This window comes from Ostrea edulis, chromosome 1, assembly GCF_947568905.1.
Source record: "Ostrea edulis chromosome 1, xbOstEdul1.1, whole genome shotgun sequence".
Taxonomy (NCBI): Eukaryota; Metazoa; Mollusca; class Bivalvia; order Ostreida; family Ostreidae; genus Ostrea; species Ostrea edulis.
This window is the reverse complement of record NC_079164.1, coordinates 64,376,858-64,401,811: the sequence shown is the minus strand read 5'-3', so window position 1 is coordinate 64,401,811 and position 24,954 is coordinate 64,376,858. Positions and strand designations below refer to the sequence as shown.

Below are 24,954 nucleotides of genomic sequence, written 5' to 3'. Positions count from 1 at the left end.
CATACAGAATATATGACACAAGGCATGGCTGTACACAAACAACAGGTCTATGGGCCTTAACAGTCACCTGAGTATCATAGCCCACATTTGCATGTGTAAGCCTCAATATGGAGTCTTTTGTGCACATGTTTATTATCTTTCAAAATATGCATACAATTCCTATTCAATTACATAAGAAGGAGAAATGGAAGTTTGAAGCATATTTAAATCATTTTGATCCCCCCCCCCCCGAAAGTCTAAACCCGACCCATGGGCCTTGAATTTCACAATTTGAGAAGAGGACATCACGCACATCAGAACCATGCATTTAATTTATCTCCCATAAAGTTCTGTGAATATAAATAAGAAAAATGATTTTTATACATTTTCATATGTGGCCATATAGGCCCTGCCCAAGGGCCTCAACCTCTGACCCAGGAGACATAAAATTCACAAGTTAGGTAAAGAGTTTCATGGACATCATAATAATGCATTTAGTTTTTCTAAAATATAAATGGGAGTAGAGAAGATTTTCTAAGATTTTACACATGTTCACTATTTGGTTATATTGGCCCTGCCTTAGGGCCTGAATCCCTGACCAAGGGACCACGAATTTCACAACTGTGATGGAGGGCTTCATAAACATCATAACCATGCATTTATTTGTCCTCCCATATCTGTGGGAGTAGTGGGAGTAGAGAAGAGTTTTGAAAATGTGGCCCTTTTATAGCATATTTGACCCCGCCCGTGAGGCCCAGGGAGTAGTAAGGCCATAAATTTCACAATCTATATTCCTCTTATCCTAGAGATGTTTCACACTAAAAATGGTAAAAATTGGTCTTGAAGTTTTTAAGAAGTTAAATATGTAAAATTATTAACGGACGACGCACGACGACGGACGAAGACCAACGGCATTAGGACAGCTGATTGACTCAGGAGATCTTAAAAGTAAAGTAATGATAGTATGAAGTAATCACTTTACTCAGGTCCAAAAACTGTATAACAGTTTGAAATTGAAATCGCTAGGTCTTTCCAAAATGATGGCTACAAAAACGAGACAAAACACGGAGAACATGACAATTCCAGCTTTAAGACATGGGTTGCACCTCTGCGTCTCCTCGTGATGAATGGCTTTTGTAACAGGATTACAAACCTTAAAAGGATTAGAGAAAGAAAAAAAAACTTAAATCAATAAAAATCAGTGATTACTCTGGGAATATGTAGCACTGGTTATTTGAAGTTAAACTACATAAGAATGTCTTACAAAAAGCACAAGGAAACAAGAGGCCCACAAGCCTTATCGGTCACCCAAGTATCAGTTAAAAGTATCACTAGTCCCAAGGGCTACTAAAACTATCCTGTTCTGAATATTTAAGCTAAATTCTCATATTCAGCAAAACTACATATATAAAACAAGATGCGTTCTTAAAACTTAAATGCCCTCAAAAGCGCCCATACTGATGGAAAGCTTATATATATATATATATATATATATATATATATATATATATATATATATATATAACATTTTTGTTCCACAATCCTTTGTCTTTTTAAGCTTTTATATAGGAGAAAGTCCACTTGTAGTGAAAAGCTTACCTGTAGGTGTCCAATAAGTTTACAATTGCTGTCCATTATTTTTAAGAATGTAAGAATGGACAGATGCTGTACGTTCTTAAAAATAATGGACAGTAATTGTAAACTTATTGGACAGTGCCAGGCAAACCCAATAACTTATTAGACATTTACAGGTATGCTGAAAATAAGAGAAAGACAATATATTTGTCAAAGAGATACAAATTTAATTCTAAATTTCCTACATGTAAGAATCATCACAGACATCGAAAAAATCACTGAAACACTTAAAACTATATTGCCTCTTAGTAGAAATTTCTGCTTCAACTTTAAGATTCACATTTTTTTTTAAATTCCATTGGTCATTATTATATCGCATCAAAACTTAAATTTGAAAGACATATTTCCATTCTGTATTTGAATTTCGCTGGATTCAGAGGCACATTCCGAAACTTCTTCAAAACACTTTTTATGTTTCTTTATTAGCAAATCCTAATTCTGAATTATTATTTTCGCTTTCATGTATAATTTCATTTAATTTCGCGAGATGGGCGTATTGAGTTCTTTTGGCTGGCGATAATTATTTCCTCATCCAAATATTGGAAAACATAATGCTTTTCAAATCAAAATTTGGTTCCAAAACTTTCTCACCTTCTATATCCAGAATATAACACTCGTTAAGATAATATTTACAGAATATAACACTCGTTAAGATAATATTTACAGAATATAACACTCGTTAAGATAATATTTACAGAATATAACACTCGTTAAGATAATATTTACAGAATATAACACTCGTTAAGATAATATTTACAGTACTTTCATTAAAATCCTTAAATTTTGATTGTGCAATGAAAACGCTCTCTCCATCAGAGGAAGACATGTTGATATGGCTCAGTACTACAGAGTGAGTGAATATAAAACCTACAGTACACGACTATTTACCTGACACTGTCCAATAAGTGAACAAAAGAAACAGACTTCTACGCAAGACTGGTTATATTGTCAGATTATTCAAAAATAGCTTTGTTCACAATTATCATTGCTAATTGGTTTACCAGAAACAGTCCATTCTTAGAACAAAAGATGTAATGTTTTAAGTAGGATAAAAGCCTCAAACTGTCCATTCTGTGAGAGAAAGAACTGATCTCGGTCCTACGGGCCTCGATCAGTTCTTTTTCTCACAGAATGGACAGTTTTTGCCTTTTATCCTTTACATAACATTAACGCGAAATGACTAGTTTTGACCTATTCGAGAGTAAAATAAAACTGGAGTTGTAAAATTCACAATTTTGGTACACCCTTTTATGATTTTCCTAAATATGCATTTAGTTTTTATATCAGCAAACCTCAAGAGGTCTTTCTAATGATTAAGACAATAATCACTATAATAATTTTGGTTCCACCCTGGAACCAAACCCTTACCCCCTAGAGTCGTGAAATTTACGATTTTGGTAAGGACTACCTACTCCTTCTAACTATCCATTTAGTTTCAATTCAGTATAAATAGCATTACAGACGATATTATTTAACATATACACCTACTTTGGCTCCGCCCTGGAGTCGTTCTAAAACCTCTACCCCGGGGATCATGAAATTTACAATTTTGGTAGAGGTAATCTTTTTCTACATCACTTGCATTCAGTTTTTCTTACACATGAGAAGATTTTTTAAATATTCGTAAATTTTTAGCAGTTTTTGCCCCGCCACTAAAGCCCCTGAGGTACAGGAATCCTGAAATTTACAAATTATGACATCCTTGTCCCAAAGATGCTTCATACCTATTTTCAAAAGAATTGGAATGGTAGTTATCATGAAGAAATCAAAAATGCTTAATTGTTAACGCATTTAATCACTGGCCATTTTTGCCCTACCCTAATACCAAAACCCCTAACTCTGGGATCATCAAATTTACAATTGCGGTAAAGAACTACCTATTCTTTCTAAATATCTATTTATTATCAATAGCGTGATGTCTTAGATGTTTTACACATAAATACTATATACCAAGTTTGGTCTCGTCCTGGAGACAAAACCTCTACCCCGGGGATCATGAAATTAAAACTTTTGGTAAAGGCCTTTCTGCTCTACATCAGTATGTTTAGTTTTTCTTGAACATGTGGGGTTGTCCCAAAGATGATTCATACACATTTTAAAGGAATTGGAATAGAAGGTCATCAAGAAGTTAAAAGAGTTGTATTTTTCACATATTTAAGTATGGTTCCATGTAAAAATCAGGCAGAGGGTGATAAGTCGACCGTCAGGGATCGAGCCGATACTTATATATATAGTAACATTGTTTATAGGAAATCATTCGGTGATAATATTTTTTTCATATGACGCACCTTCACAGAGCTGTGTTACTAAAAGTAGAATACCCATGTTCTGACCAAAATTGACTCATAAAAATGCTATATATTCTTAAAGGTTTTGTTAAATGAAAAGATCATACATTTTCAAATGGCTTATATAAAATGAAGAAGAAGGCTACTGTTTACGAATTTCTGTTGTCATAGTGAGTATTTGTTATGTGTTACCATGGTAACCGTTCCTGTAGTTAACGAAAGGATTTTCTAACGGAAAAACATTCCAACTTTAAGACCATTTTTCTCGAAACAGCAAACACTTTCAAAAAAGTTTTATAATTAGACGGATAAAGTACATGCTATTGAATAATTTTTACTCAATATTTTTTTTGAAAGTTTTTACTGTACTCGGAAAAAAATATATGAAGATTGTGAAAAATGGCGGGAAAATAATATATTTTCATGTTTTTAAATTTTCTTCTACTTACAAACTATTCAACAAACACACTTTTTTGTCATGTTCTAGTAATTATCATATTTATAATTATCTAAAATGATCTTCTTTATGTGTTTACATACCATAATGATATGTCTATAGATGTAAATGCAAGAAACGATGCATAGCATTTTGGGTCGGGATCGAAAGTCCGTTTATTATTAACCCATTTCTTTCAGATTTCCTCAGGTTTTTGTAAACAACTTATTAGACCGCAACTTGCAAGTATTTTTGGCTGGATAGTTGTGAGTTTGTGGGTAATTAACAGATTAAAGAAAAAATGCTTGGTTGGCAATTGTTTTTCATTTTGAAATTCACCTATCAACAACTCTTGTGAGGCTGGTCAACGACGTACGTTGTAGGTTGCTCGAATAACAAGAGATTGGCATTTTAGTCCCAAGTATAAAGAGAATGAATGCCCATGTTCTTTAAAAACGTATATCTTTAGAAAAACAAAACTGAAAATACATTGAACATGTTCAAGGGAATCCTATGATAAAACATTAAGACATAATTTATCAACTTTTGTGTTTTACCCTAAATAATTCATTGAAAATATTTTTTATTTGAAAAATCATTTTGAATTCATTATTGCTCTGTCTAATATGAAATTTAATACATTTATTACAAAGCATCTGGACATTTTAAACTTTGGCTAACAATTCTAGAAACATGATATGGCTCAAATTTTAAAATAAAACTTTTTAGCACTTGATTTCCTTATGAATCCTTTGTAAGAGTGGAACAAAAACTTTTAGTGAAATGTACGTTTTTACAGTCGTATAATATATATGTTTGTTCAGGAAAAAATAAAAATCAGAACAGAAACTGCAGACATTTGTGTCATTAATATTGTAAAATTTGGACAGTTTATATTGACTTTATATAATTTTATGAACATACATGTAATGTAGAAATGGGATTGTTTTAAAATTCAATAATGTAGTTTAAAAAATGTAAGTTGACTCATTTATCATGTCTATGGCACTATCTTTTACCAAGTATGATTACAGGTTGCTTTCAGATGACAAAACAACTGTTTTACATAATCCATGTAGATATTAGTGTCTGTAAAGTGAATTGAAAATGAATTCTTAATTATTTCATCAATACATTCCATTATCTATAAGATTTTTTAACAGTTGCAACTTGTAAGTTTAGATCCTTTATAAACTGTATACTGAAAGATGTACGCGGAAGAGTTCTTTGAAGCTTAAAAATTTTATTTCAAAATCATACTTTTTTAAAAGTGTAACCCCAAACAAGGCAAAAACATGATAAAGGAACAAATGAGCACAGAAATATATTTGTTACGAACATATTTACAAAACGGAGGCAAATCCAGAAAAAAATATAAGGGTGGGAATGGAGGTTTTGTGACTCGTGTATTTACCTTCTCCATCCAGAAAGGGGTGGGTGAAGAGCCCAATAATTGCATGAAATAGACCATTTGAGCTATTCTATGATGCATCACATTATACATGTATTTTTGCATGTCAACACAACTTTATTACACAATTCAACCCATTGGTGTTTAATTTTTTCATAAGTTGTTTCCCTTTCGAATTTAGGTACATTAGGAATTTCAGTTGAAATAATTTGAATAAAACACCATATATAAGAATGCTTTCATGTTTATTTGACAATTTGTCATTTATTTCTTCATAGAGTTTTGATATTTTGTTTGGATTCAATATTTTAGACTGTCTTGATGTTCAACATTGAATTTATGGACTCCTTTGCTTTCCTTTTGTAATAGTGTCTTGTACTTTCACTTGGTTTGATTGATTTTCCTCCTGTTACCACTTTAAGTATATCCTTGGGTTTTGCAGAGACCTACAATACAATAAGATAGACACTGATTTTCAGGACACAAGAATTTACTTATTTTTCTCTCCTCAATATACATGTATATAATATATATTTCTCTAGTTTTTGAGAATGTTTGAACATTTTATATCATAAAACTTTCAATTAAAGTACACGACTCAGAGCCTAGTAGTCATAGTACACATTGATTTTTAAATTATACATGTAGTTAGAAAGAATAAAATACTAAAACAGCATATAAAACTTTTGAAAACAAGAAATGCTTAAAGAACTTGTATATGGCATTGAGAAGGTGTTCCAAATATTCTAAATCAGTGACAAGTAGGTTCGGGTACTAGTCAGGGCAACAGCTGTATCAGGTTTTGAGTCTGGTTTCTGAGTGACCAATATTTTCCTATAATGGTGGGTTGGGGGTTGGTTGACTTTGACCTCATTATCAGAAGGGGTCATATAGTGCTTGTATATCAGGATTATTATATAATATTATACTGCTCTACCAAGTTTGAGGTTTATAAAACATTTACACTTTAGATTCATTGGTACATATGTGCTACATGTATTTACCACAGAGGTTTCCAATGCATGTAGTGATGGTAATGACACTCCATGATGCTGGTATGAAAACTTTAAAGAAATATACATTAGCTAAATGACTTGATCTTTGTTATATTTATATATTATTATCAGAAATATAAATTCAAGAACCCATACATTAACCAGTCCCCATGACCATATCAGATTGAGGCAGACTTTAAATAGTAATATAATAGATATCTAATAAAAATGTCAAGATATAATTAACATTATGAATTGTTTTACAATAAAATGGAATTCTTTAAAAAACTACAGACCCTAAATATTTTCTTTGATATGTCTAATAGTATGCACATGTTTTTAAAATATGAATTCCGATTTGTCAAGAGCTGAATGGTGACCACTAAAAGAAATGATTTTGTGCATATGAAATAATATTTAAAAAATTTGTGTGTGTTTATATAGAACACCTTGAAGGAAAAAACAATGATGTGTATATAAAATAAATTGAAGAAAAAAATCCCATCCATTCTGAGATTTGAACCCAGTACCTCCGGCATGCTAATCCGGATACCTCACCACTTAGCTATCTGTGACTTGTAAAAAATATGATCACATTATATACTTAACATTGCCTCTCACAAAGTTATATCATGTCTTAAATTTTTATATGCAAATTCGACAGAAATCTACATGTAGTGAATAAAACCACACTCTTTTGAGATGATACCTACTCCTACTGATCCACAGTTAGGCATAATCTACATTTCTATCTGAGACAGGAAGCGTTTGTGTGGAGGATACGTAGATGTCTGCTATTATTGCAGACCATTACAAATGAAACATGCCGTCGACTAGCCTAGGCCTAAAACATATCATAGCGTAACTGTTGAAAGTATGACTTTTTGAAACAAGGGAGTGGGTGTCATCTGCACACAGTCGTCTCATACAATGCTACATTGTATAATACAACATTCGTTATGATTTTTATGCTAGTAATAACATGAATAATAAATATTGCGAATTTTGAATTATTAAATATGTAAATCACACCATTTGAAATTACCGGAATGCGCCGACTTGATGACATGTCATATAAGATATGTTGCTCGGTCTTCGTTGTCGGCTGCTCCACACACGTTCTATCTTCAGTGACGCCATATACATCAATGTATTTCTGACACTCTCCGAAGGAAAATATATTCGTTTCCTTTAGAGGAGGCTTGAGGGTAGTTCACACTCTGTCGGAATATTGTCCTACACGGCATTCAGTTTTGGATCCGCCATATTCCGCGCACTTAGTGTGTTGACAAAGCAGCGCCCCTAGCGATCATCGAGGTTAAATTCAAGAACGATAACCGAAATTGCATTAAAATTGAAACATTCAGAGAGGTTTTAAAATGTTATATTGAAACTTTCAAAAAAAATATTTATTTCAGAGCATGCCTTTTTTATTTGTTTAATGTTATATAATGATATATTTTCATACCTGCTTTGCTGTTTTTAGATTTCAAAGGGATTACAAGTTGTGTTTTGTATAGATTTGCACTAAGCGTGAATTCTCCATGTTCATAATTATCTGTCCATAATTTTGGAACAAGGCGAAATAAATCAAAACTACTTTGTATATTTGCCAAACATATTACGGTGAGTTAGTATGCTAAGTTTGGGTTCATTTCGTGAACATGGACTTATCACGAAAATGCGATTTTGCCTGATTTTTACGTGGAACCATACTTAATAACTGACCATTAAGGCCCCACCTTGACTCCAAAACCCCTAACCCTGGGGTCATCAAATTTACAATTGCGGTAAAGGACTATCTATTCTTTCTTAATATCCATTTAGTGTCAATTTAGTATCAATAACGCTAAAGAATATGTCATTTAAGTGTTTTACACATAAAAACTTTATACTACGTTTGGCCCCGCCCTAGAGTCAGAACCTCTACCCCGGGATCATGAAATTAACTATTTTGGTAGAGACCTTCCTGTTCTACATCAGTATGTATTTAGTTTTTCATCTACATGTGGGGTTCTAGAGAAAAAGATTTTTGAAAATCGGTCAATGTTTGTCCCGCCCTTAAGGTTCCAAGGGTGCAGGAGTCCTGAAATTTACAATTTATATCCCCCTTGTCCTAAATATGCTTCATACTAAATTTGAAAATAATTGCAGTGGTAGTTATCAAGACGAAGTTCAAAAATGTTCAATTGTTAACGCACGACAGACGCGGGCCAATTGCAAAAGGCCTTCCGAGTTTTCTCAGGTGGCCTAAAAAGTCTGCTTACCTCAGTCATAAATTCGATAACAGGAATATCGATGTCTAATGAACTTGGATGGCTTTGACCAGATTCATTTGAATAAAGGTCATCACAGTAATTTGTACATTCCAGAAATCTTTCATTGGTTAGCCCTAGATGACACTTGAATAATTGTTTACATTTGTCAAAGGCTCTTTGTCTCCCACCAACTTTGTCCATGTGAGTGAGAACTCCATATAGAGGTATAGCTAAAAAGATCATATTCTTTTTTAAAGATTCAATGGACAGTGTGATGGTCTGTACACTCTGATAGTACGTCATTATGAAGAACAGTAAGAGACAATGTTTCATATAACTTGCTTTCAGCGGAGGAATTTCATACCCGTTATTATTTGATTTGAATACATGTAAATGTTTTGTATAAAGGTTATATCCCTATAATCTGTTACTTTATTCCATAGAATATATTTTTCTTTTCAAAATCCGTGGAACCGTTGCAATTTTCAACGCACCCTGATACCCTAAAAGAAACGATTGATTGATTGTATATTGTTTAACGTCCCTCTCAAGAATATTTCGCTCACATGGAGATGTCAACATTACCGGTGAAGGGCTGCAAAATTTAGATTTATGCTCGGCGCTTACGGCCTTTGAGTAGGAAGGGATCTTCATCGTGCCACACCTGCTGTGATACGGGACCTTGGTTTTTCCCCATCTCATCCGGAAGACCGCCCCATTTAGTCGCCTCTTACGACAAGCAAGGGGTACCGAGGACCTATTCTAACCCGGATCCCCACGGGACAAGAGAAACGAGGAATTCCTAATGCGGTAAGGGTATTACTTAACTAGGTACTCGGGCTAACCATTGTGCTTATCAATAAATTATATTTTCCTAAATTTGTCTCACGTTATGTTTTACATCAATAACAAAAATCATTGCAATGCTAAGTATTGACTATTTTGCAATATGGTATTCAAATTTCCCGCCACTATAAAGTATGACATCAATTGGTTGAATGTTTTGATTTTAACGTCCCTTCCAAAAAATTTCACTCATATAGGGATAATTATTACGATATAATTATGAACAATTAGTCCAGAACAGTTCGCGTTGTCCCGTGGGGATCCGGCTTAGAGTAGTCCTTAGCACCCTTTGTTTGTCGTAAGAGGCGATTAAATGTGGTGGTTCTTCTTATGAGACCGTAAAAATCGAGTCCCCGTGTCACAGCAGGTGTGGCACAATAAAGATCCCTCCCTGCTCAAAGGTTGTAGGAGCCGAACATAGACCTAAATTTTGCAACCATTCACTAGCAATGGTGAGGTCTCCAAATGAGAGATGAATTCTCGAGCGGGACGTAAAACAATACACAACTAACCAACGGATTCCCGTTCAAACTTGCGAACTAAAATTGAATTTGTTGCTAAACATAGAGTAATATTGCAGTTACTGCCATATGTGGTTGTATCTAGGACCCCTTCCACAGAATACCTTACATGAGTTTATTTTGTTATTTTCATTTGAAAATTCCTATCATGCATGTCAACAATGTCTTCCATACCCCCAAAATCTCAAGCAACTAAAAGCAAGTCTTCTAAACAATAACCTCACTGAACATTATAACAGAATATTCTACCTGTGGCCTTCAATTCAACAGTTAGATATATCGACGACGTATTATCTATTAAAGGGAAATGCAACCCAAAAGATTTTTACATAACAAATGATAGGATTAATCATATGACAAAGATTTGTCATACAATTGTGTTGATATATGGCCTAGATAAGCTTCAGTACTAATTTGAAAACGTCAAAAATTGAAATCCCCGCGATCTATAGAGGCTGCCATGATGTGTAACTCTTTTGTATTCAAGACCACAAAAATCAATAATTTTGACGTCACACCATCTGTTCCGGTTTTGAATTCTCTTCCACAACGTTATCGGTCCTTCAGGTGCTTGGGTTCAGGACCCACCCACCCCCCACCCACCCCGAATAAACTACATGAGTTGATTTAATAATTTTTGTCTTGAAAATATGTCTAATGCATGTCAACAACGTCTTGCATACCCCAAAAGTCCAAAATAATTCAAAATAAGCCCTTTTTAAAAACAATATCCTCACTGGTTATTATAACAGAATTTATAATAACCAGTGAGGGTATTTTTTTAAAGGGCTTATTTTGAATAACATGTGTTTTGGACTTTATGGGTATGCAAGACGTTGTTGACATGCATTAGAAATATTTTCAACAACAAAATAAATTAAATCAACTCATGTAGCTTATTCGGAGGGGGGTCCTGAACCCAAGCACCTGTTAGATCATCAAATATGTGCATGTGGTAGATCTTACGAATAAATAGGTTGATGCCTTCCTGGCAAGCAGTTAATTACAATAATGCGAAGGGGAGATGTGAAAAAAGGTTGTTGGTTTGTTTTCTTTGTTTTTTTTGGGTTTTTTCGAAATTCCCGACTCAACCAAGTCATTTGAAAAGAAAAGACTACGTAAACTGTGGATCCATCATTTGCGTAATGACAAGCTGAGGTTCCAGGCATTTGTATGAAGAACGTTTACCGTCTGCCTAGTCTGCGACTCGATTGAACGTCTTCCTCTCACAATTTCTTCTTGTGAAAGAACGGGCTCAAATCTATACGGCTCCAAACTTAACTGTTCGTGACTTGTCATGTTTACAGTGCTGCTGATGAAATAAACCGGATTAGACGGTGTGACGTCATAAATTAAACTTCAATGGCCACTCTCTTAGCGGCGGGTAATTTAAAGTACAAAATAGATTAATATTGATTTCATTGTTAAGCAAGGATTTTTGTTCTTAAAAAGACTGTCAATTACGATATCAGTAAGTAATACTTTATTCATAAAAGCAACTATGTGGTTAGGGTTGCCTTTCCCTTTAACAATAATAATTTTCATTTATATGTCAATTCGATCCCAGTGAACTCGAAATAAAAGACTTCACAGAGTCGTTCACTTCTGCTTCATACTTAGATATTTTATTGAAAGTAGATAATAACGGCAAACTAACAACTCAACTTTATGACAAACGGGGTAATTTCAGCTTCTCCATCGTCAACTTCCTATATTTATGTAACAATATTCCATTATCACCTGCATATGGTGTTTATATCTCTCAATTGATTCGATACACAAGAGCTTGTTCTATGTATGGTCAGTTTTTAAATCGAAGCAGGCTGTTGACAAACAAGTTGATGGTGCAGGGGTTTCAACAGTCTCGTTTAAAGTCAGAATTTCGCAAATTCTATGGTCGTTATAACTATCTAATTTCCCAATGCAACCTACCATTGGGTCAAATGCTGTCTGACGTGTTTCATACCGATTGTTAAGGCGTTCTTGGGACACTGATTTTCACTACGGATGACCCCGTTTACCTGATCAAGATATAGGGCTCACAGTGGGTGTGACCGGTGGACAGGGGATGTTTACTCCTCCTAGGCACCTGATCCCACCTCTGGTATATCGTATATCCAGGGGTCCATGTTTGCCCAACTCTCTATTTTGCATTGCTTATAGGAGTTATGAGATTGATCACTGTTCGTTATCTTCACCTTTCATCATTATAACAGCCATAAAATTTGCGAAATGCTGAATTTAAACGAGACTATTGAAACCCCTGCACCATCAACTTGTTTGCCAGTAGACTGCCTCGATTTCAAAACTGATCATATTGTAAAGTAAAACTTATACGGTACCAATTTTGATGCACCAGATGCGCATTTCGACAAATAATATATTATACTGTACATTCTACTTAAAACTGTAAACCGTTATGTCCTCCCCGTTCCTTCACACTGACCTGAACTTGGTCAAGCTGTTAGAAATATTCTAAACATAAACATTGAGTAGAGGTATAAAATGTTTCATATAATAAATCTTTTTATCAATGTTGGATGTTTTCATATGATTTTAAAACTTGATTGGTAGAGATACAGTCCCCCTCTATGAAATCGTATTTACCATATTTAAGAGAAAGTGGAGATCACCTGCCAGTAAATTATAATAAGTTAATGTGTGGGAGTTTTCATTTTACGGGTTTATTCATATTTTTATGATGTGGGTTTATTCACACTGAGTTTTTTTATCATGTGGGTTTTTCACAGTTTTCATTTCAAATTTTGAGTTTTTCACACTGATTTTATCTTTTACATTGTGGGTTTTTCTCATACTTATTTTGCAATGTGGGTTTTTCACACTGGTTTGTTAACAATGTTGGTTTTTTACACTTTTTTTTAGCCATGGTGGCTTTTCACACTGGTTTTATTTTACAATATGGGTTCTTCACACATTTTTTACGATGTGGGTTTCTGACACTGGTTTTTCATTATATGTGGCTTTTTCATATATATTTTTCTACAATGTGGGTTTTTCACACTGGGTCTTTTTTACAACAAGGGTTTTTCACACTAGTTTTATTTTTGACGATGTGGTTTTTTTACGCTCGTTTTATTTTTGACGATGTGGGTTTTTCCCACTGGTTTTATTTTTTACGATGTGGGTTTTTTCCACTAGTTTGTTTTTTACAATGGGTTTTTCACACTGGTTTTTTTTTTTTTACGATGCGAGTTTTTCATACTGGTTTTCATACAATGTGTTTTTCACACTTTTTTACAATGTTGCTTTTTAACACTGTCTTTTTTTTACAATATGGGTTTTAAACAATGTTTTTTTTTTAGTATGTCAGTTTTTCACACTGTTTTTTACAATGTCGTTTTCTCACACTGGTTTATTCACACTGTGGGTGGAGAAAGAATGGAGTCCTGCATGGGAAATGTCACTTTGGCATTTACATGTACTTAAGCGAGAATGTGACTGGTCGTTTCTTTTCTTGAATATTCAATTATACTAGAACATACTGTACAACGTGTATTTACTAAATCAAGAAGCTCTCGTGAAATCATTTACTAAATCAAGAGGCTCTCATGAAATCATTTACTAAATCAAGAGGCTCTCAATGAAATCATTTACTAAATCAAGAGGCTCTCATTGAAATCATTTACTAAATCAAGAAGCTCTCATGAAATCATTTACTAGGTGTTGAAAAGTTACCTCTTTTCGGAGAGTTGGTTGTCGTTCTTACAAGGTCTAGCAGTTCCAGTGGAGGATCTGTCACAGCGGAGGCTAAAAAGATTACTCTGTCAATCTTTATTTTTCTTTTCGGAAAAAATGCATACTCTGCTTGCAGTCCTTCTTCTCCATGTAACCCAGAGTTTTTGAAATCTCTGCAAGATACGCATTCTTATCACATTTGTAGCACTTGTTTTAAGCTTTTCAGCAGCTTTCTTGAAAAGGCACTTGAGCAGGAATGTTGCAGATATGAATCCTGCCATCTCTATATTGCAAGAGTGGTCGCCATCCACTATACTATATTACATGTTACGTACGTTTCAAATAGTAAGAAGGTATGCTTTGATTTACACCATTATAATGACACCCCTAATTAAGGTTAAGCACATTAGCCAGAAACTTGTAAATGATATTCTATTTACATGTACAACATTGTGACTTCCTTCTCATTCAGACTGTGATATCCGTCACATCATTACAGAATTACGAAATTTAGTACGCGTTTTTGTGAATGTTGTAGGATAATCTCCGATGTCGATAAATATTGCGTTGGAAAATAAACGCTGAAGTGTTAGCCGAGGTGTTCCGAATATAATCACAAGACCAAGGAGGATATTTTGTACAATCCACAAAACGAACCTTACTTTTATTATACCACGGTCCAGAAATATACGGCTGATTGTTTCCCTATCCAGCTACGAATTGGGTCACTTTGTTACGTCATGGCAGCTTCCGAAACGGAATATCCGTTTTAGTTGACAAAAAAGGTGAGATAGTAGGGACTACGGTTTTAAAAGATTAGTTAGTTAAAGTCAGCATTTCGCAAATTCTATGGTCGTTATAATGATCTAATTTGCCAGTACAACCTATTTTGGGGTCAAATGCTGTGTGACGTGTTTCATATGGGTGTTGCTAAAACGCGGAACGGAATTCAAGAATTAGAATAATTAATGTAGCTAAGATAACACAAACAATCCGGGGGGGGGGGGGGGGTGCTTTATTTTGATTAAAATCAAAAGTTTGGAAATTTGTTTACAAGCGGATAAAACAATTTTATATTAAAATTCTGCATCATAAATTGATTAAGCGAAGTAAAAATTTAAATAAGAATTTAAAAAGCGTTTTACAAGAATTATGAAATTCCTGCATTGACAGATGTGTTAGCAAGCAGGGACACCTATGGATAGAAAAAGGAAAGAACAAACGTGACAAAACATCATTAACCACATGTACTTGTATTTACAAACAATACAGTGTATGTGTGTACCTACAACAGGGGGTGTGGTATAAATGAAACAACAATAATTCATTATCTTATTAAGTCAACAAGTTAAACATCTTGTGTTTGATTTATCATTTTGACTTAGTGACCGCAGTGCTTCAATAGGGAGGGATTCTAGCAGTTGATTTCTAAACTAAATACTTGATCTTAACATTTAGATTAATAATGAGATGACCTTTTAATTCCATTCAAGCATGAATTATCTTTTAGCCATTTAGCTATTTCATATATTATGAAATAAATCTATTAATTCCTTACTATGGATCAAAAACTCCACCTAATTAGTTTTCATTGGATCTGTTCCAGTCTTTCTTTCCCGCTGTATCTCTTAGGGTTCAACACTAATCCGCAGGTACGAACTTTTACATAAATTCATCCCAAATGAGGCAAACCTTTTATACACACCGAACTCGTTCGATTTTAAATTTGATGTGATACATAAATGTATGATATACCAGGTGTAGAACTAAATTCAAATTCAATTATCGTAAAAATAACTAGTTCTAATAAAGCAAGGTCGATGTAAAAAGGCTATGTTTGGTGAAAATTGTTGAAAAAAATAGTTTATTTTTTACAATATTATTTTCGGGGAGGGGAGGGGGTGATCTTTACTCATTGGATAAAAAAAATTAAAAGTGTTAAATTATAATTGAAGTATTTTCAGTATGTTTATTCTTTTTCTTTATTTTTGAAACAGCACATTGTCACAATCAGGAGGGGGGGGGGGGGGGCAGAAAATGACAAAGCCGGAAAAAGGAGGCTGAAGCAGAAAATAATAAACCCGGGATAAACGATGGTACCCACAGGCGTCTGGTTCATATTTTTCTTGGTAAGTTAAAGGTTTTAAAATACATATGCATTAGTATGAAGTATATGAAAAAGGATTACTTCCCGTTCTCTCTGTATTTTTGGCTTGCCATGTTCATAATAAGTCTTTTCATTTTACAAAATGCTAACTTCCTCTTAACATTATTGCATACAATATTTTCCATCCCGTTTTCCGTTCCACGTTTTAGCAACACCCGTTTCATATCGATTTTAGGCCGGTTTTGGTACACCAATTTTGTCTACGGATTACTCCGTTTACCTGATCAAGGTATATGACTCACTGCTGGGTGTGACCAGTCGACAGCAGATGCTTACTCCTCTTAGGCACCTGATCCCACTTCTGGTACACCCAGGGGTGCGTGTTTGTCCAACTCTTTATTTTGTATTCTTTATAGGATTTATGAGATTGATCATTGTTCGTTATCCTTACCTTTGATGTGGAAGGTTTACACATGCATCAATACGACTCTGAATGCTGATTTTCCATGCATAGTCCAACAAAATTATACACACGTGGAAGAGTGTCAACTTGTCTATGCATCATAATGTTTGTTTACATACATATCTCGGAATGCAGAAGATTTACCCTTTTTAATTTCAAATTTCATTAAGCCATTTATAAAGTTGATTGTATTATATATTGATTATTTTTTATGATCAGGTCCAAGACTTGAAACCAATTGCTCTCAATAAAGGTTATATTTTAAACTTGTACATTTATTTTTCAGGTGGAAGTTCTATATGTTTCACAGTAAGGAAGAAGATCGAGATTCGAACCCAGGCCCCCTGAATTCTCTTGCGAGATGCCCTTACAACTGAGCTATCTAGCCACCGCAGATCGAACATGGCTGACCACTACATCCCTCCCTCCTTAAATGTTTTCACATCTTGAAGACATCAACAAAGGATCCTTATCCTCTTGTAGGCATTTTCACCTTTCAGTTCCAGGGACCGGAATTAATTCTCCATCGTTGACTTCCCATATTTATGTAGCAATATTCCATTATCACCTGCATATGGTGTTTATATCTCTCAACTGATTCGATATGCAAGAGCTTATTCTGCGTATAGTCAGTTTTTAAATCGAGGCAGCTGCTGACAAACAAGTTGATGGTACAGGGGTTTCAACAGTCTCATTTAAAGTTAGCATTTCGCAAATTCTGTGGTAGTTATAACGATCTACTTTGCCAATACAACCTATCATTGGGTCAAATGCTGTCTGATGTGTTTCATACCGATTGTTAGACCGTTTTTAGCACGTTGATTTTGACTACGGATAACTCCATTTACCTGATCAAGATATAGGGCTCACGGCGGGTGTGACCGGTGGACAGGGGATGCTTACTCCTCCTAGGCACCTGATCCCACCTCGGATGTGTCCAGGGGTCCGTGTTTGTCCAACTATATATTTTGTATTGCTTATAGGATTTATGAGTTTGATCACTGTTCGTTACCTTCACCTTTCATTCATTAGATCTTCGTTCTGGAGAATATATTGTTCTCGTTGATATTTAATATATATATATATATATATTAAACACATACTCGTAAACTTCAGCAGCTTTCTTGATGCTCTCGCCGTCACTCAAATAGCCATTCAGAAGACACTCCAGCAACTTCCTGTGAACGTCCTGAACATTATGGTCAAAGCCCTGTGTGTCGATCAGGGTTGGATAATTGTTATGCCTATTGTTTCCGGTCATGCAACACTTGGGATTGAATCTATCAACGAAAACCTATGTATGATACAATATAGTAATTACAGGTAACATTTCTTTTAGAAAGTACAAAAAACTACATCGAAAGATTTCAGGCTTGTAAAATCCTAGCTGCAGAATTGTAACTTTCGGAGAAAATATCAGGACAGATTAGCGATCGCCGACCTGCCCCAATATTTTCTCAAACTCCAATGGCATAGTAAGGCGAGTCCAAGTGAACTCGGTTATTACCTGGACGAGTCCAAAATAGTACGAGTTTAATTTTTAAAAAAATCACTCCATGGATTTGTCTTTTGTGTGAATAGACTAGGGCTCTAGGAAAATTAAAAACAAATAACTTCCCATTCCATTTTATATAGATTAATTTTGTTTTGAACATATTTTATTGTATATACTATATACAAAAGGATTAGAAACAAGTCCTTGCAACTTACGAGTTTTTCTCCTTATAAAAAATAGAATAGCACACAATTGTCATTAATATACAGTAAATAGTTAATACAATAATGGTACATATACATGTAGGTATACTCTATAAGTAGTAGTACAATATAGCATTAATTGAATCTTTTGGTTTCTTGAATGTACGTCTGAACATTTGAAAATTGATTAATTTTATATCCCAGTCAATGGGATGGATGTATCGTACCTATACTGGATTCCTAAACTTCACAAAAACCTTTACAAAGATACATTGCTGGATCAAGTTAATGTTATACGGAGCCCCTATCTTTGCTTCTCATGAAAATATTAACAGCTGTGAAGAAAACACTTCAAACGTACTGTGCAACAATGTAGCCTTCTCCGATTTTTATTATTTTTTATTTTCTGACGTTTTCGGGAGAGGGCTACAATTCCATAGGATCTTCGTAATGGTGCAAAATATTTTTATGAGTGACCTGTAATAAGCTCCGTTTTTGTCTCCAGTATGGTTTACACTAAAACGAATACCAACTTTGCGCTTGGTCGTGTCTGATAAAAATGTTTTTCATTAAATATCATGAACTACATATGTACATGCAAAAGTCTTCGTCTGCCCCGCCATGCTTGTTATCTCGAAATCTCGTTAGTGGATCTACAGAAAAACCTAAACTTTCACAATCAGCGCGAAAATGTAGTTACTCGCGTCATTCCAACAAAGAAAGGAAAATCATATGGTGGCAGATATAAATTACTCTCTGCTTTCATTTTCTAACTTCATATCAAATTTAAACTTTTTCAATACCGACGAAATCGCTTTCTCCTCCGTACTCGTCCATTGATGTTGATTGGTTATATTTTGTTTAACGTCCCACTCGATTTCACTCACATGGAGACGTCACCACTGCCGGTGAAGGGCTGCAAAACTTAGGTCCATGCTCGGCGCTTACAGTCTTTGAGCAGGAAGAGATCTTTATCGTACAACACCTGCCGTGACATGGGGCCTCGGTTTTTGCGGTTTCATCCGAAGGACCACCTCATTAAGTCGCCTCTTAGGGGTACTGAGGACCTATTCGAACCCGGATCCCCACGCCCATTGATTTAAACACTACATTATACCTTATATGGGCATATGCAAATAACTTGACAATCAAACATAGCGCACAAATATGAAACGTGAAATTGAAATATATCGAAATTGTTAAAAACGGTGGAGTAGAGCCTCATAAATCGTTAGTTGGCATGGGGTCTCGGTTTTTGCGATCCTAACGACCGCCCCATTTAGTCGACTTGGGGTATTGAGAACATATTCTAATGTGGATCCCCACGAGACCTGTTACTACGTATATGTACATACCAGACTATATAAATATGAATACTTTCCAAAGAAACGTTATAAATCAATTGTTAACTACATATGTATATAGTAATTTGCTCGTCTTACGTTCGGATATGAAATGTCGTCTGACTTCCAACATCTCCCAGATTTCCGGCATATGCATGTGGTTCCCATTCTCCGGAAAAACTGGTTGATATTGTATTAATGAACGACGATTTTCCGGCGCCATAGGGGCCCAGTATTAGGATGTTGTGTGGTCTGCTCCCTGTTTTGATTTTGTCCAGAAATCGTTGCATACTTCTGTCCTTTCTTCTTTGGTCTAGAAATCGGTCTAATCTGTTATCTCTGTTCATCTTACATAGGCCTGAAAATGTATAAATTTCCCGTCATCCATACCTTGTAAAAGGCAGAATATATGTGTACATTAGAAACAATTATTTTGTGTCTAAAATGATGTGCATCTTTTGTTTTATTACCAAACTTGCGAGAGTTATTTCTTTATTTCACGATGCCTTTCTTCATATACTTTTTGAGAGTTGATTTTATCAACTACTCTATGCAGTCACTCGGCTCAAAGTGGCGTGGACCTTAGCACTTCTTTACAAACAGATGTAATGTTCAGCGCTAGCAGCAAATAGTTCGTAAACAGTTTGCGTATTTCACATTTAAATGCCTTATTTCTGTAATATTGACTCTTCTACCGTCCATCAATTGAGTATGTAAATTGAAAAACGACCAAAATATCACTAGAAATACAATCTAATGTCAACAGCGATATTTCACACTATTCAAAACTTCCTACACACAGATCATAATATACAGTACAGGTCAAAAACATGGGCCCCGCGGAAAATAGCATGGGCCTTGAAAAAAGTTGGTGTCTTTGAAATTGTAGTTTCTGTGTATTCTATAGCCGTTGCGCGGATCTTACAAATTCAAAAGATACATGTACACTCGTGTCCTCAATCGGGCAATACGGAAGTTCCGAGTTCCCCAAGAGTTATTTCCCTTTGTCGAACTCTTCCGTAAATTATGACGTAAAATATGATGACAGTGGGTACATTTGCTAATTACTATCGTTGTATTATTTCTTAAAAGATGATATCCAGAGTTTCTGAGACCATCCTATCTCAGGGGAAAGGCAACTTTAGTGAGTTTATGAGTATTGGATAACAAAATGGCTCAAACAAATACTGTTAATTGCCATCTTTCTTTGATAAAAGTGTCACTCATGTAGAAGAGGAAACGAATAATGATTTAATAGCCAATTTGATGATCTTATTCAAACAGATCATGCTTGATATGGCCAGAATATACATACCAGTGATTGATATAAACAAAAGATACGCTTTTATTACATTAATCGTACGTAATCGTTATGTACATGTACAATGCCAGTCTACGATATAATGTATAAAATGTGTACCCACCATACGTCATAAAATGCGAAAGAGTTCGACAAAGGGAAATAATTTTTGTGTAACTCGGAACTTGCGTATTAAACGATCGGCAATGATAGTAGCGTAAACTGCTTTGTGTTAGCGTTAAATTTAAGCGAACTGAAAATATCGTGAATCGCCACAGTTGCTACATTCATTGCCCACTTTAATGATAAAACTTCTGATATCAAAAGTAAATTAATTGTAATCATTTTAGTACGGAAATAACCAATCATGCAGTTCAAACTTTTCCAAACTTTCAGTTGTAAATTAAATCAAATATCGATGAAAGAGAAAAAAAACAAACAAATATTTTGTTGTTTTCAAGAAAATTTATCATAGGTTTGAAAATCAAACCACACGCCATAGAAATTCAAGTTTTTTAAAATATTTATGTTACATGTACTACACATTTTCCCGTGTTCTTAAGCAGCAAGCGTCAGCTGATTAACAGATAGAGCATATGTACCTCGTGTGTAATAATGAAAATTAGAAAATCGGTACATGTAGTGAATGAAATGTCAGTTTAGTTTTCCTTTGCTAAATTGATAGATTAAATTATTTTATTGCCTTTTAGATTCATAATGGTGAGAGAACTTTCCATAATATCTGATTCATTCAGTTAGACTTTCACAATACCCATTGTGTAGAATTACATTTTCAATCACACTTACATTCTATATGCACTTCGCTGTTGATTCACGAAATATTCATTATTTATACACAAAGTTGAATCCATTATCTTTTTTTAGTTAGAATTGCTCAATATTGTTTAATAAAAAAGGGGAATTAAAAAAACTAATTTCTTGATATTCTGTTCATCATGTTGAATGATACATGTATGATAAGCTTTATAGCTGTATGCATCATTTACTGAAAGTTTAGTTTTACTATAAATTCATTAATTTATCAAATCTTAAAATAAAAATTGAATTCTTTCTTCGAATTAAATAGATGAAAATATATTGTCGCAGTCAACTATTTATTCCGAGACGAGGTTTTTCATGCAAATACCATCAACATCACGAAAAAGGGTAAGGGAATATCGTTAAATCAAAAACATGGATGAAGACGAAGTAAAGGCGTTGAACCTCGCCTACGAGACAATAATTTCATTATAACAGACTAAGCCTGTTGTGGAAAGATATATGATTAAATATGATTAAAACCTCCAGAGCGTTTCACGGTTTGGTAGGTAATTTTTCATGGAAATTCGAAAGAACCGTGAAAGCGCATTTGGCAATCCTCCACATACATGTAACAATCGTTTTTCAAAAAATGTGACTCTATATAAACAAAATATTTCATCAAGCCCCTTCCGTGTGTTCAGATCCAAATTCGATCACAAAAATGAACTTGTATTATTTCTTTGGGTAATTGATAAAAAAAAATCAAAACTTGATGTTATAAGATTAAAAAAATATCATGCCATCAAGTAGCACTTTGAATGCATCGTACACATACATGTTTCTTGTGTGTGAAGTGCACATGATAATGATAATAATAATTAAAATCAACTACTCTCTTCCAATTCTCAACCATATTAGATCATAATCAAATATTGTTCTGTTTTGATCTAACCTTTGAGTATACATTTTGTCAACACCATTATGCTCCAAATCATAATTAAGAGTCTACAACGATAAGATATTTGGATATGTTTCCAATAATTTTTCCAAACGTTGGAAATTTAATTTTTTCTTTTATATTCAAATCTAAATGACCATTTTCACTTTCCTTGGTATTTTCTGCCACTCAGGACATCAATGAGACCCCCCCCCCCTATTTTCCATGTTATAAGCCTAAACTTATCCGACCATTTGTACATAATAAACTAGCGTGTTTTTACTATCATCGGCATTCTCTTCTCGTCTAGGTGGGGTTTTTTTTTGTTCTAAAAATAGTGTGTCGCGACAGAAATATATCAAAATCACATCTTCCTTTCGTTGTAAGTATTGAGGTTAAAACGATGCAGTTGAAAGGGGTGAAGAAATTATTGCGCACCAATTAGCGATGCATTTGATCCGAGAATCATCAGTAGATTTAGAATGACCGTTCTTTTCAAATGGTAGTTGCTCTTTCGATAGGATTTCTCAGCGAAGTGCAGATTTTTTCAAAATGTCGCAGGCTGAATTGTACATCTTATTCATACCTTATGATCGGTGATTTGACATTTCAAAAACCGATTTCTATGCGAGATTCGTGTATTCCATTTAAATTAAAACACTGAAGTTTAATATCTTATCAAAGATACACCCGAAATACCATTCAAAAATACAAGGAGGGGGAATGGGACCTGCAGTCCTGTACAAAAGCACCTATGCGTTTAATACGCCGGTTTCGAGATACGTCCTAGTTATTTCCCTTTGGAGAATTCTCGTACTTAGTAAGGTACAAAACAACTTGTTTACACGCGGGAGTGGGACAGATATATTCATCACTGCATAAGTGAATCTGCTCAGTAAGTTTATCATACACAGTTTCATCACCAGTTTCGACTGATACACAAACTATGTAAATGATAAGTATTCAGAAAGTAATTGAATACTTTGGAATTCTTACTATATCACGTTATTTTGTTGCTCCTACCTATCATATCCAGGACATTGCTTGGAAATATGGCATTGTATTTATGTTTCAACTTTAGTAAAATATTTCTTTTGATAGTATTTTATATTTCCTACATCAAGTATTTAAAAAGACGTCGGTTTTTATACACCTTATCATCTTTCTTACTGACTTACTGACTGTAGTACCACTCTGTCCCACATAAGCATTCAAAGTTCCACTAAATGTACCTCCTACACAGGAGAGCTTTAATCTCGAAACTGGCGTATTGATCAAGATGTAAGGCTCACGGCGGAAGTGACCGGTCAACAGGGGATGCTTACTCCTAGGCGCCTGATCCAACCTCTTATATGTATAGAACTTATTTTGAGTACGTCGATATTTTCATAGATGTTTTGAATAGAGCTCTAGGAATTGAATTTCAAATTTTCTTAAAAGTAAGATCATACACAATTTTAAAGATAAAGGATAAGCAAATGTTTGAGATTTAAGCACAAGTTCTTGCACTTTTAGCAATGAGGACTTGTTTAGTTGTGTATATCATGTCAATCTTTATGAGGAGTTGTAGAAAAAGAAAATCAAAAATGAGCATAAACCCAAGAATTATTAAGTTAAATGTGAAGTTTTTCCAAAAATGTTCTTGTCCTAGAATATTACTGTAGTGACATATTTCGACACAAATGAACATAAGAGTATATGATACGTTGAAATTTAGTAAAATACAATCCAGACAAGGTGTAATTTACCAGTGTCTATATGTAGGCCTATGCAGACATAAATAATTGCGCGTTGATTGTTATAGACACAACATACGCCTCTGAGTAAGTTTATGATTTTTAGTGTGCTTCTCTATTTGTTTTTGTTTTTTTAAATAATTCTCAATCCCAGAAGCATCTGGTGCAAATCTACATAAAATAAACTCCCAGTAGTACTTTCAGTACTTTGATTATATCGATCTACCTACAAAGAGGTATAACTCTCGTGAGCCATGTGCTTAAATATTGTATTCTATTTGACGGCATAATCATGTTATTCGCTCCGCGGGGCGAATTAGTTTGACATGTTTGGTTTAAACGGTTAACTATTGACTTTTTATAATCATTCTATTTATTCCGTTTATAAAAGCAAAAATCATGCATTCACATTTACGGAATAAATGCTGTATTTACATTCTCTACACAAAAACAATATTACAATGAAAGTGTAGTAAGATAATTTACCTAGTATTCTCTACACGGTGTAAACAACATCCAGACAAAGGTCTACGCATGTGTTCA

The 24,954-nt window shown here is 34.4% G+C and overlaps 1 protein-coding gene and 1 long non-coding RNA gene across 2 annotated transcripts; both read right to left on the bottom strand.

The window, feature by feature from the left end:
• Positions 1 to 936: 936 nt before the first annotated feature.
• LOC125647524 (uncharacterized) lies at positions 937 to 24,954 on the bottom strand. Its single transcript, XM_048874227.2, has 6 exons — positions 24,898 to 24,954; positions 19,776 to 20,034; positions 17,739 to 17,915; positions 14,066 to 14,238; positions 9,012 to 9,232; positions 937 to 1,132 (listed from the first exon to the last, which is right to left on the bottom strand). Exons 2-6 carry the CDS (start codon positions 20,021 to 20,023, stop codon positions 962 to 964), a joined length of 990 nt encoding a protein of 329 aa, XP_048730184.2. The 5' UTR covers positions 20,024 to 20,034; positions 24,898 to 24,954; the 3' UTR covers positions 937 to 961.
• Positions 5,978 to 8,073, bottom strand: LOC130052200 (uncharacterized). Its single transcript, XR_008800584.1, has 2 exons — positions 7,790 to 8,073; positions 5,978 to 6,195 (listed from the first exon to the last, which is right to left on the bottom strand). It is a non-coding gene; the product is annotated as an uncharacterized LOC130052200 (long non-coding RNA).

Coding starts and splice junctions, on each gene's coding strand:
- LOC125647524 (XM_048874227.2), bottom strand. CDS start 20,023: ATGAACAGAGATAACAGATTAGACCGATTTCTAGACCAAAGAAGAAAG. Junction 9,233..14,065: donor AACCAACTCTCCGAAAAGAG/GTAACTTTTCAA, acceptor TGATCTTTTTAG/CTATACCTCTATATGGAGTT. Junction 1,133..9,011: donor TTATCGAATTTATGACTGAG/GTAAGCAGACTT, acceptor AATCCTTTTAAG/GTTTGTAATCCTGTTACAAA.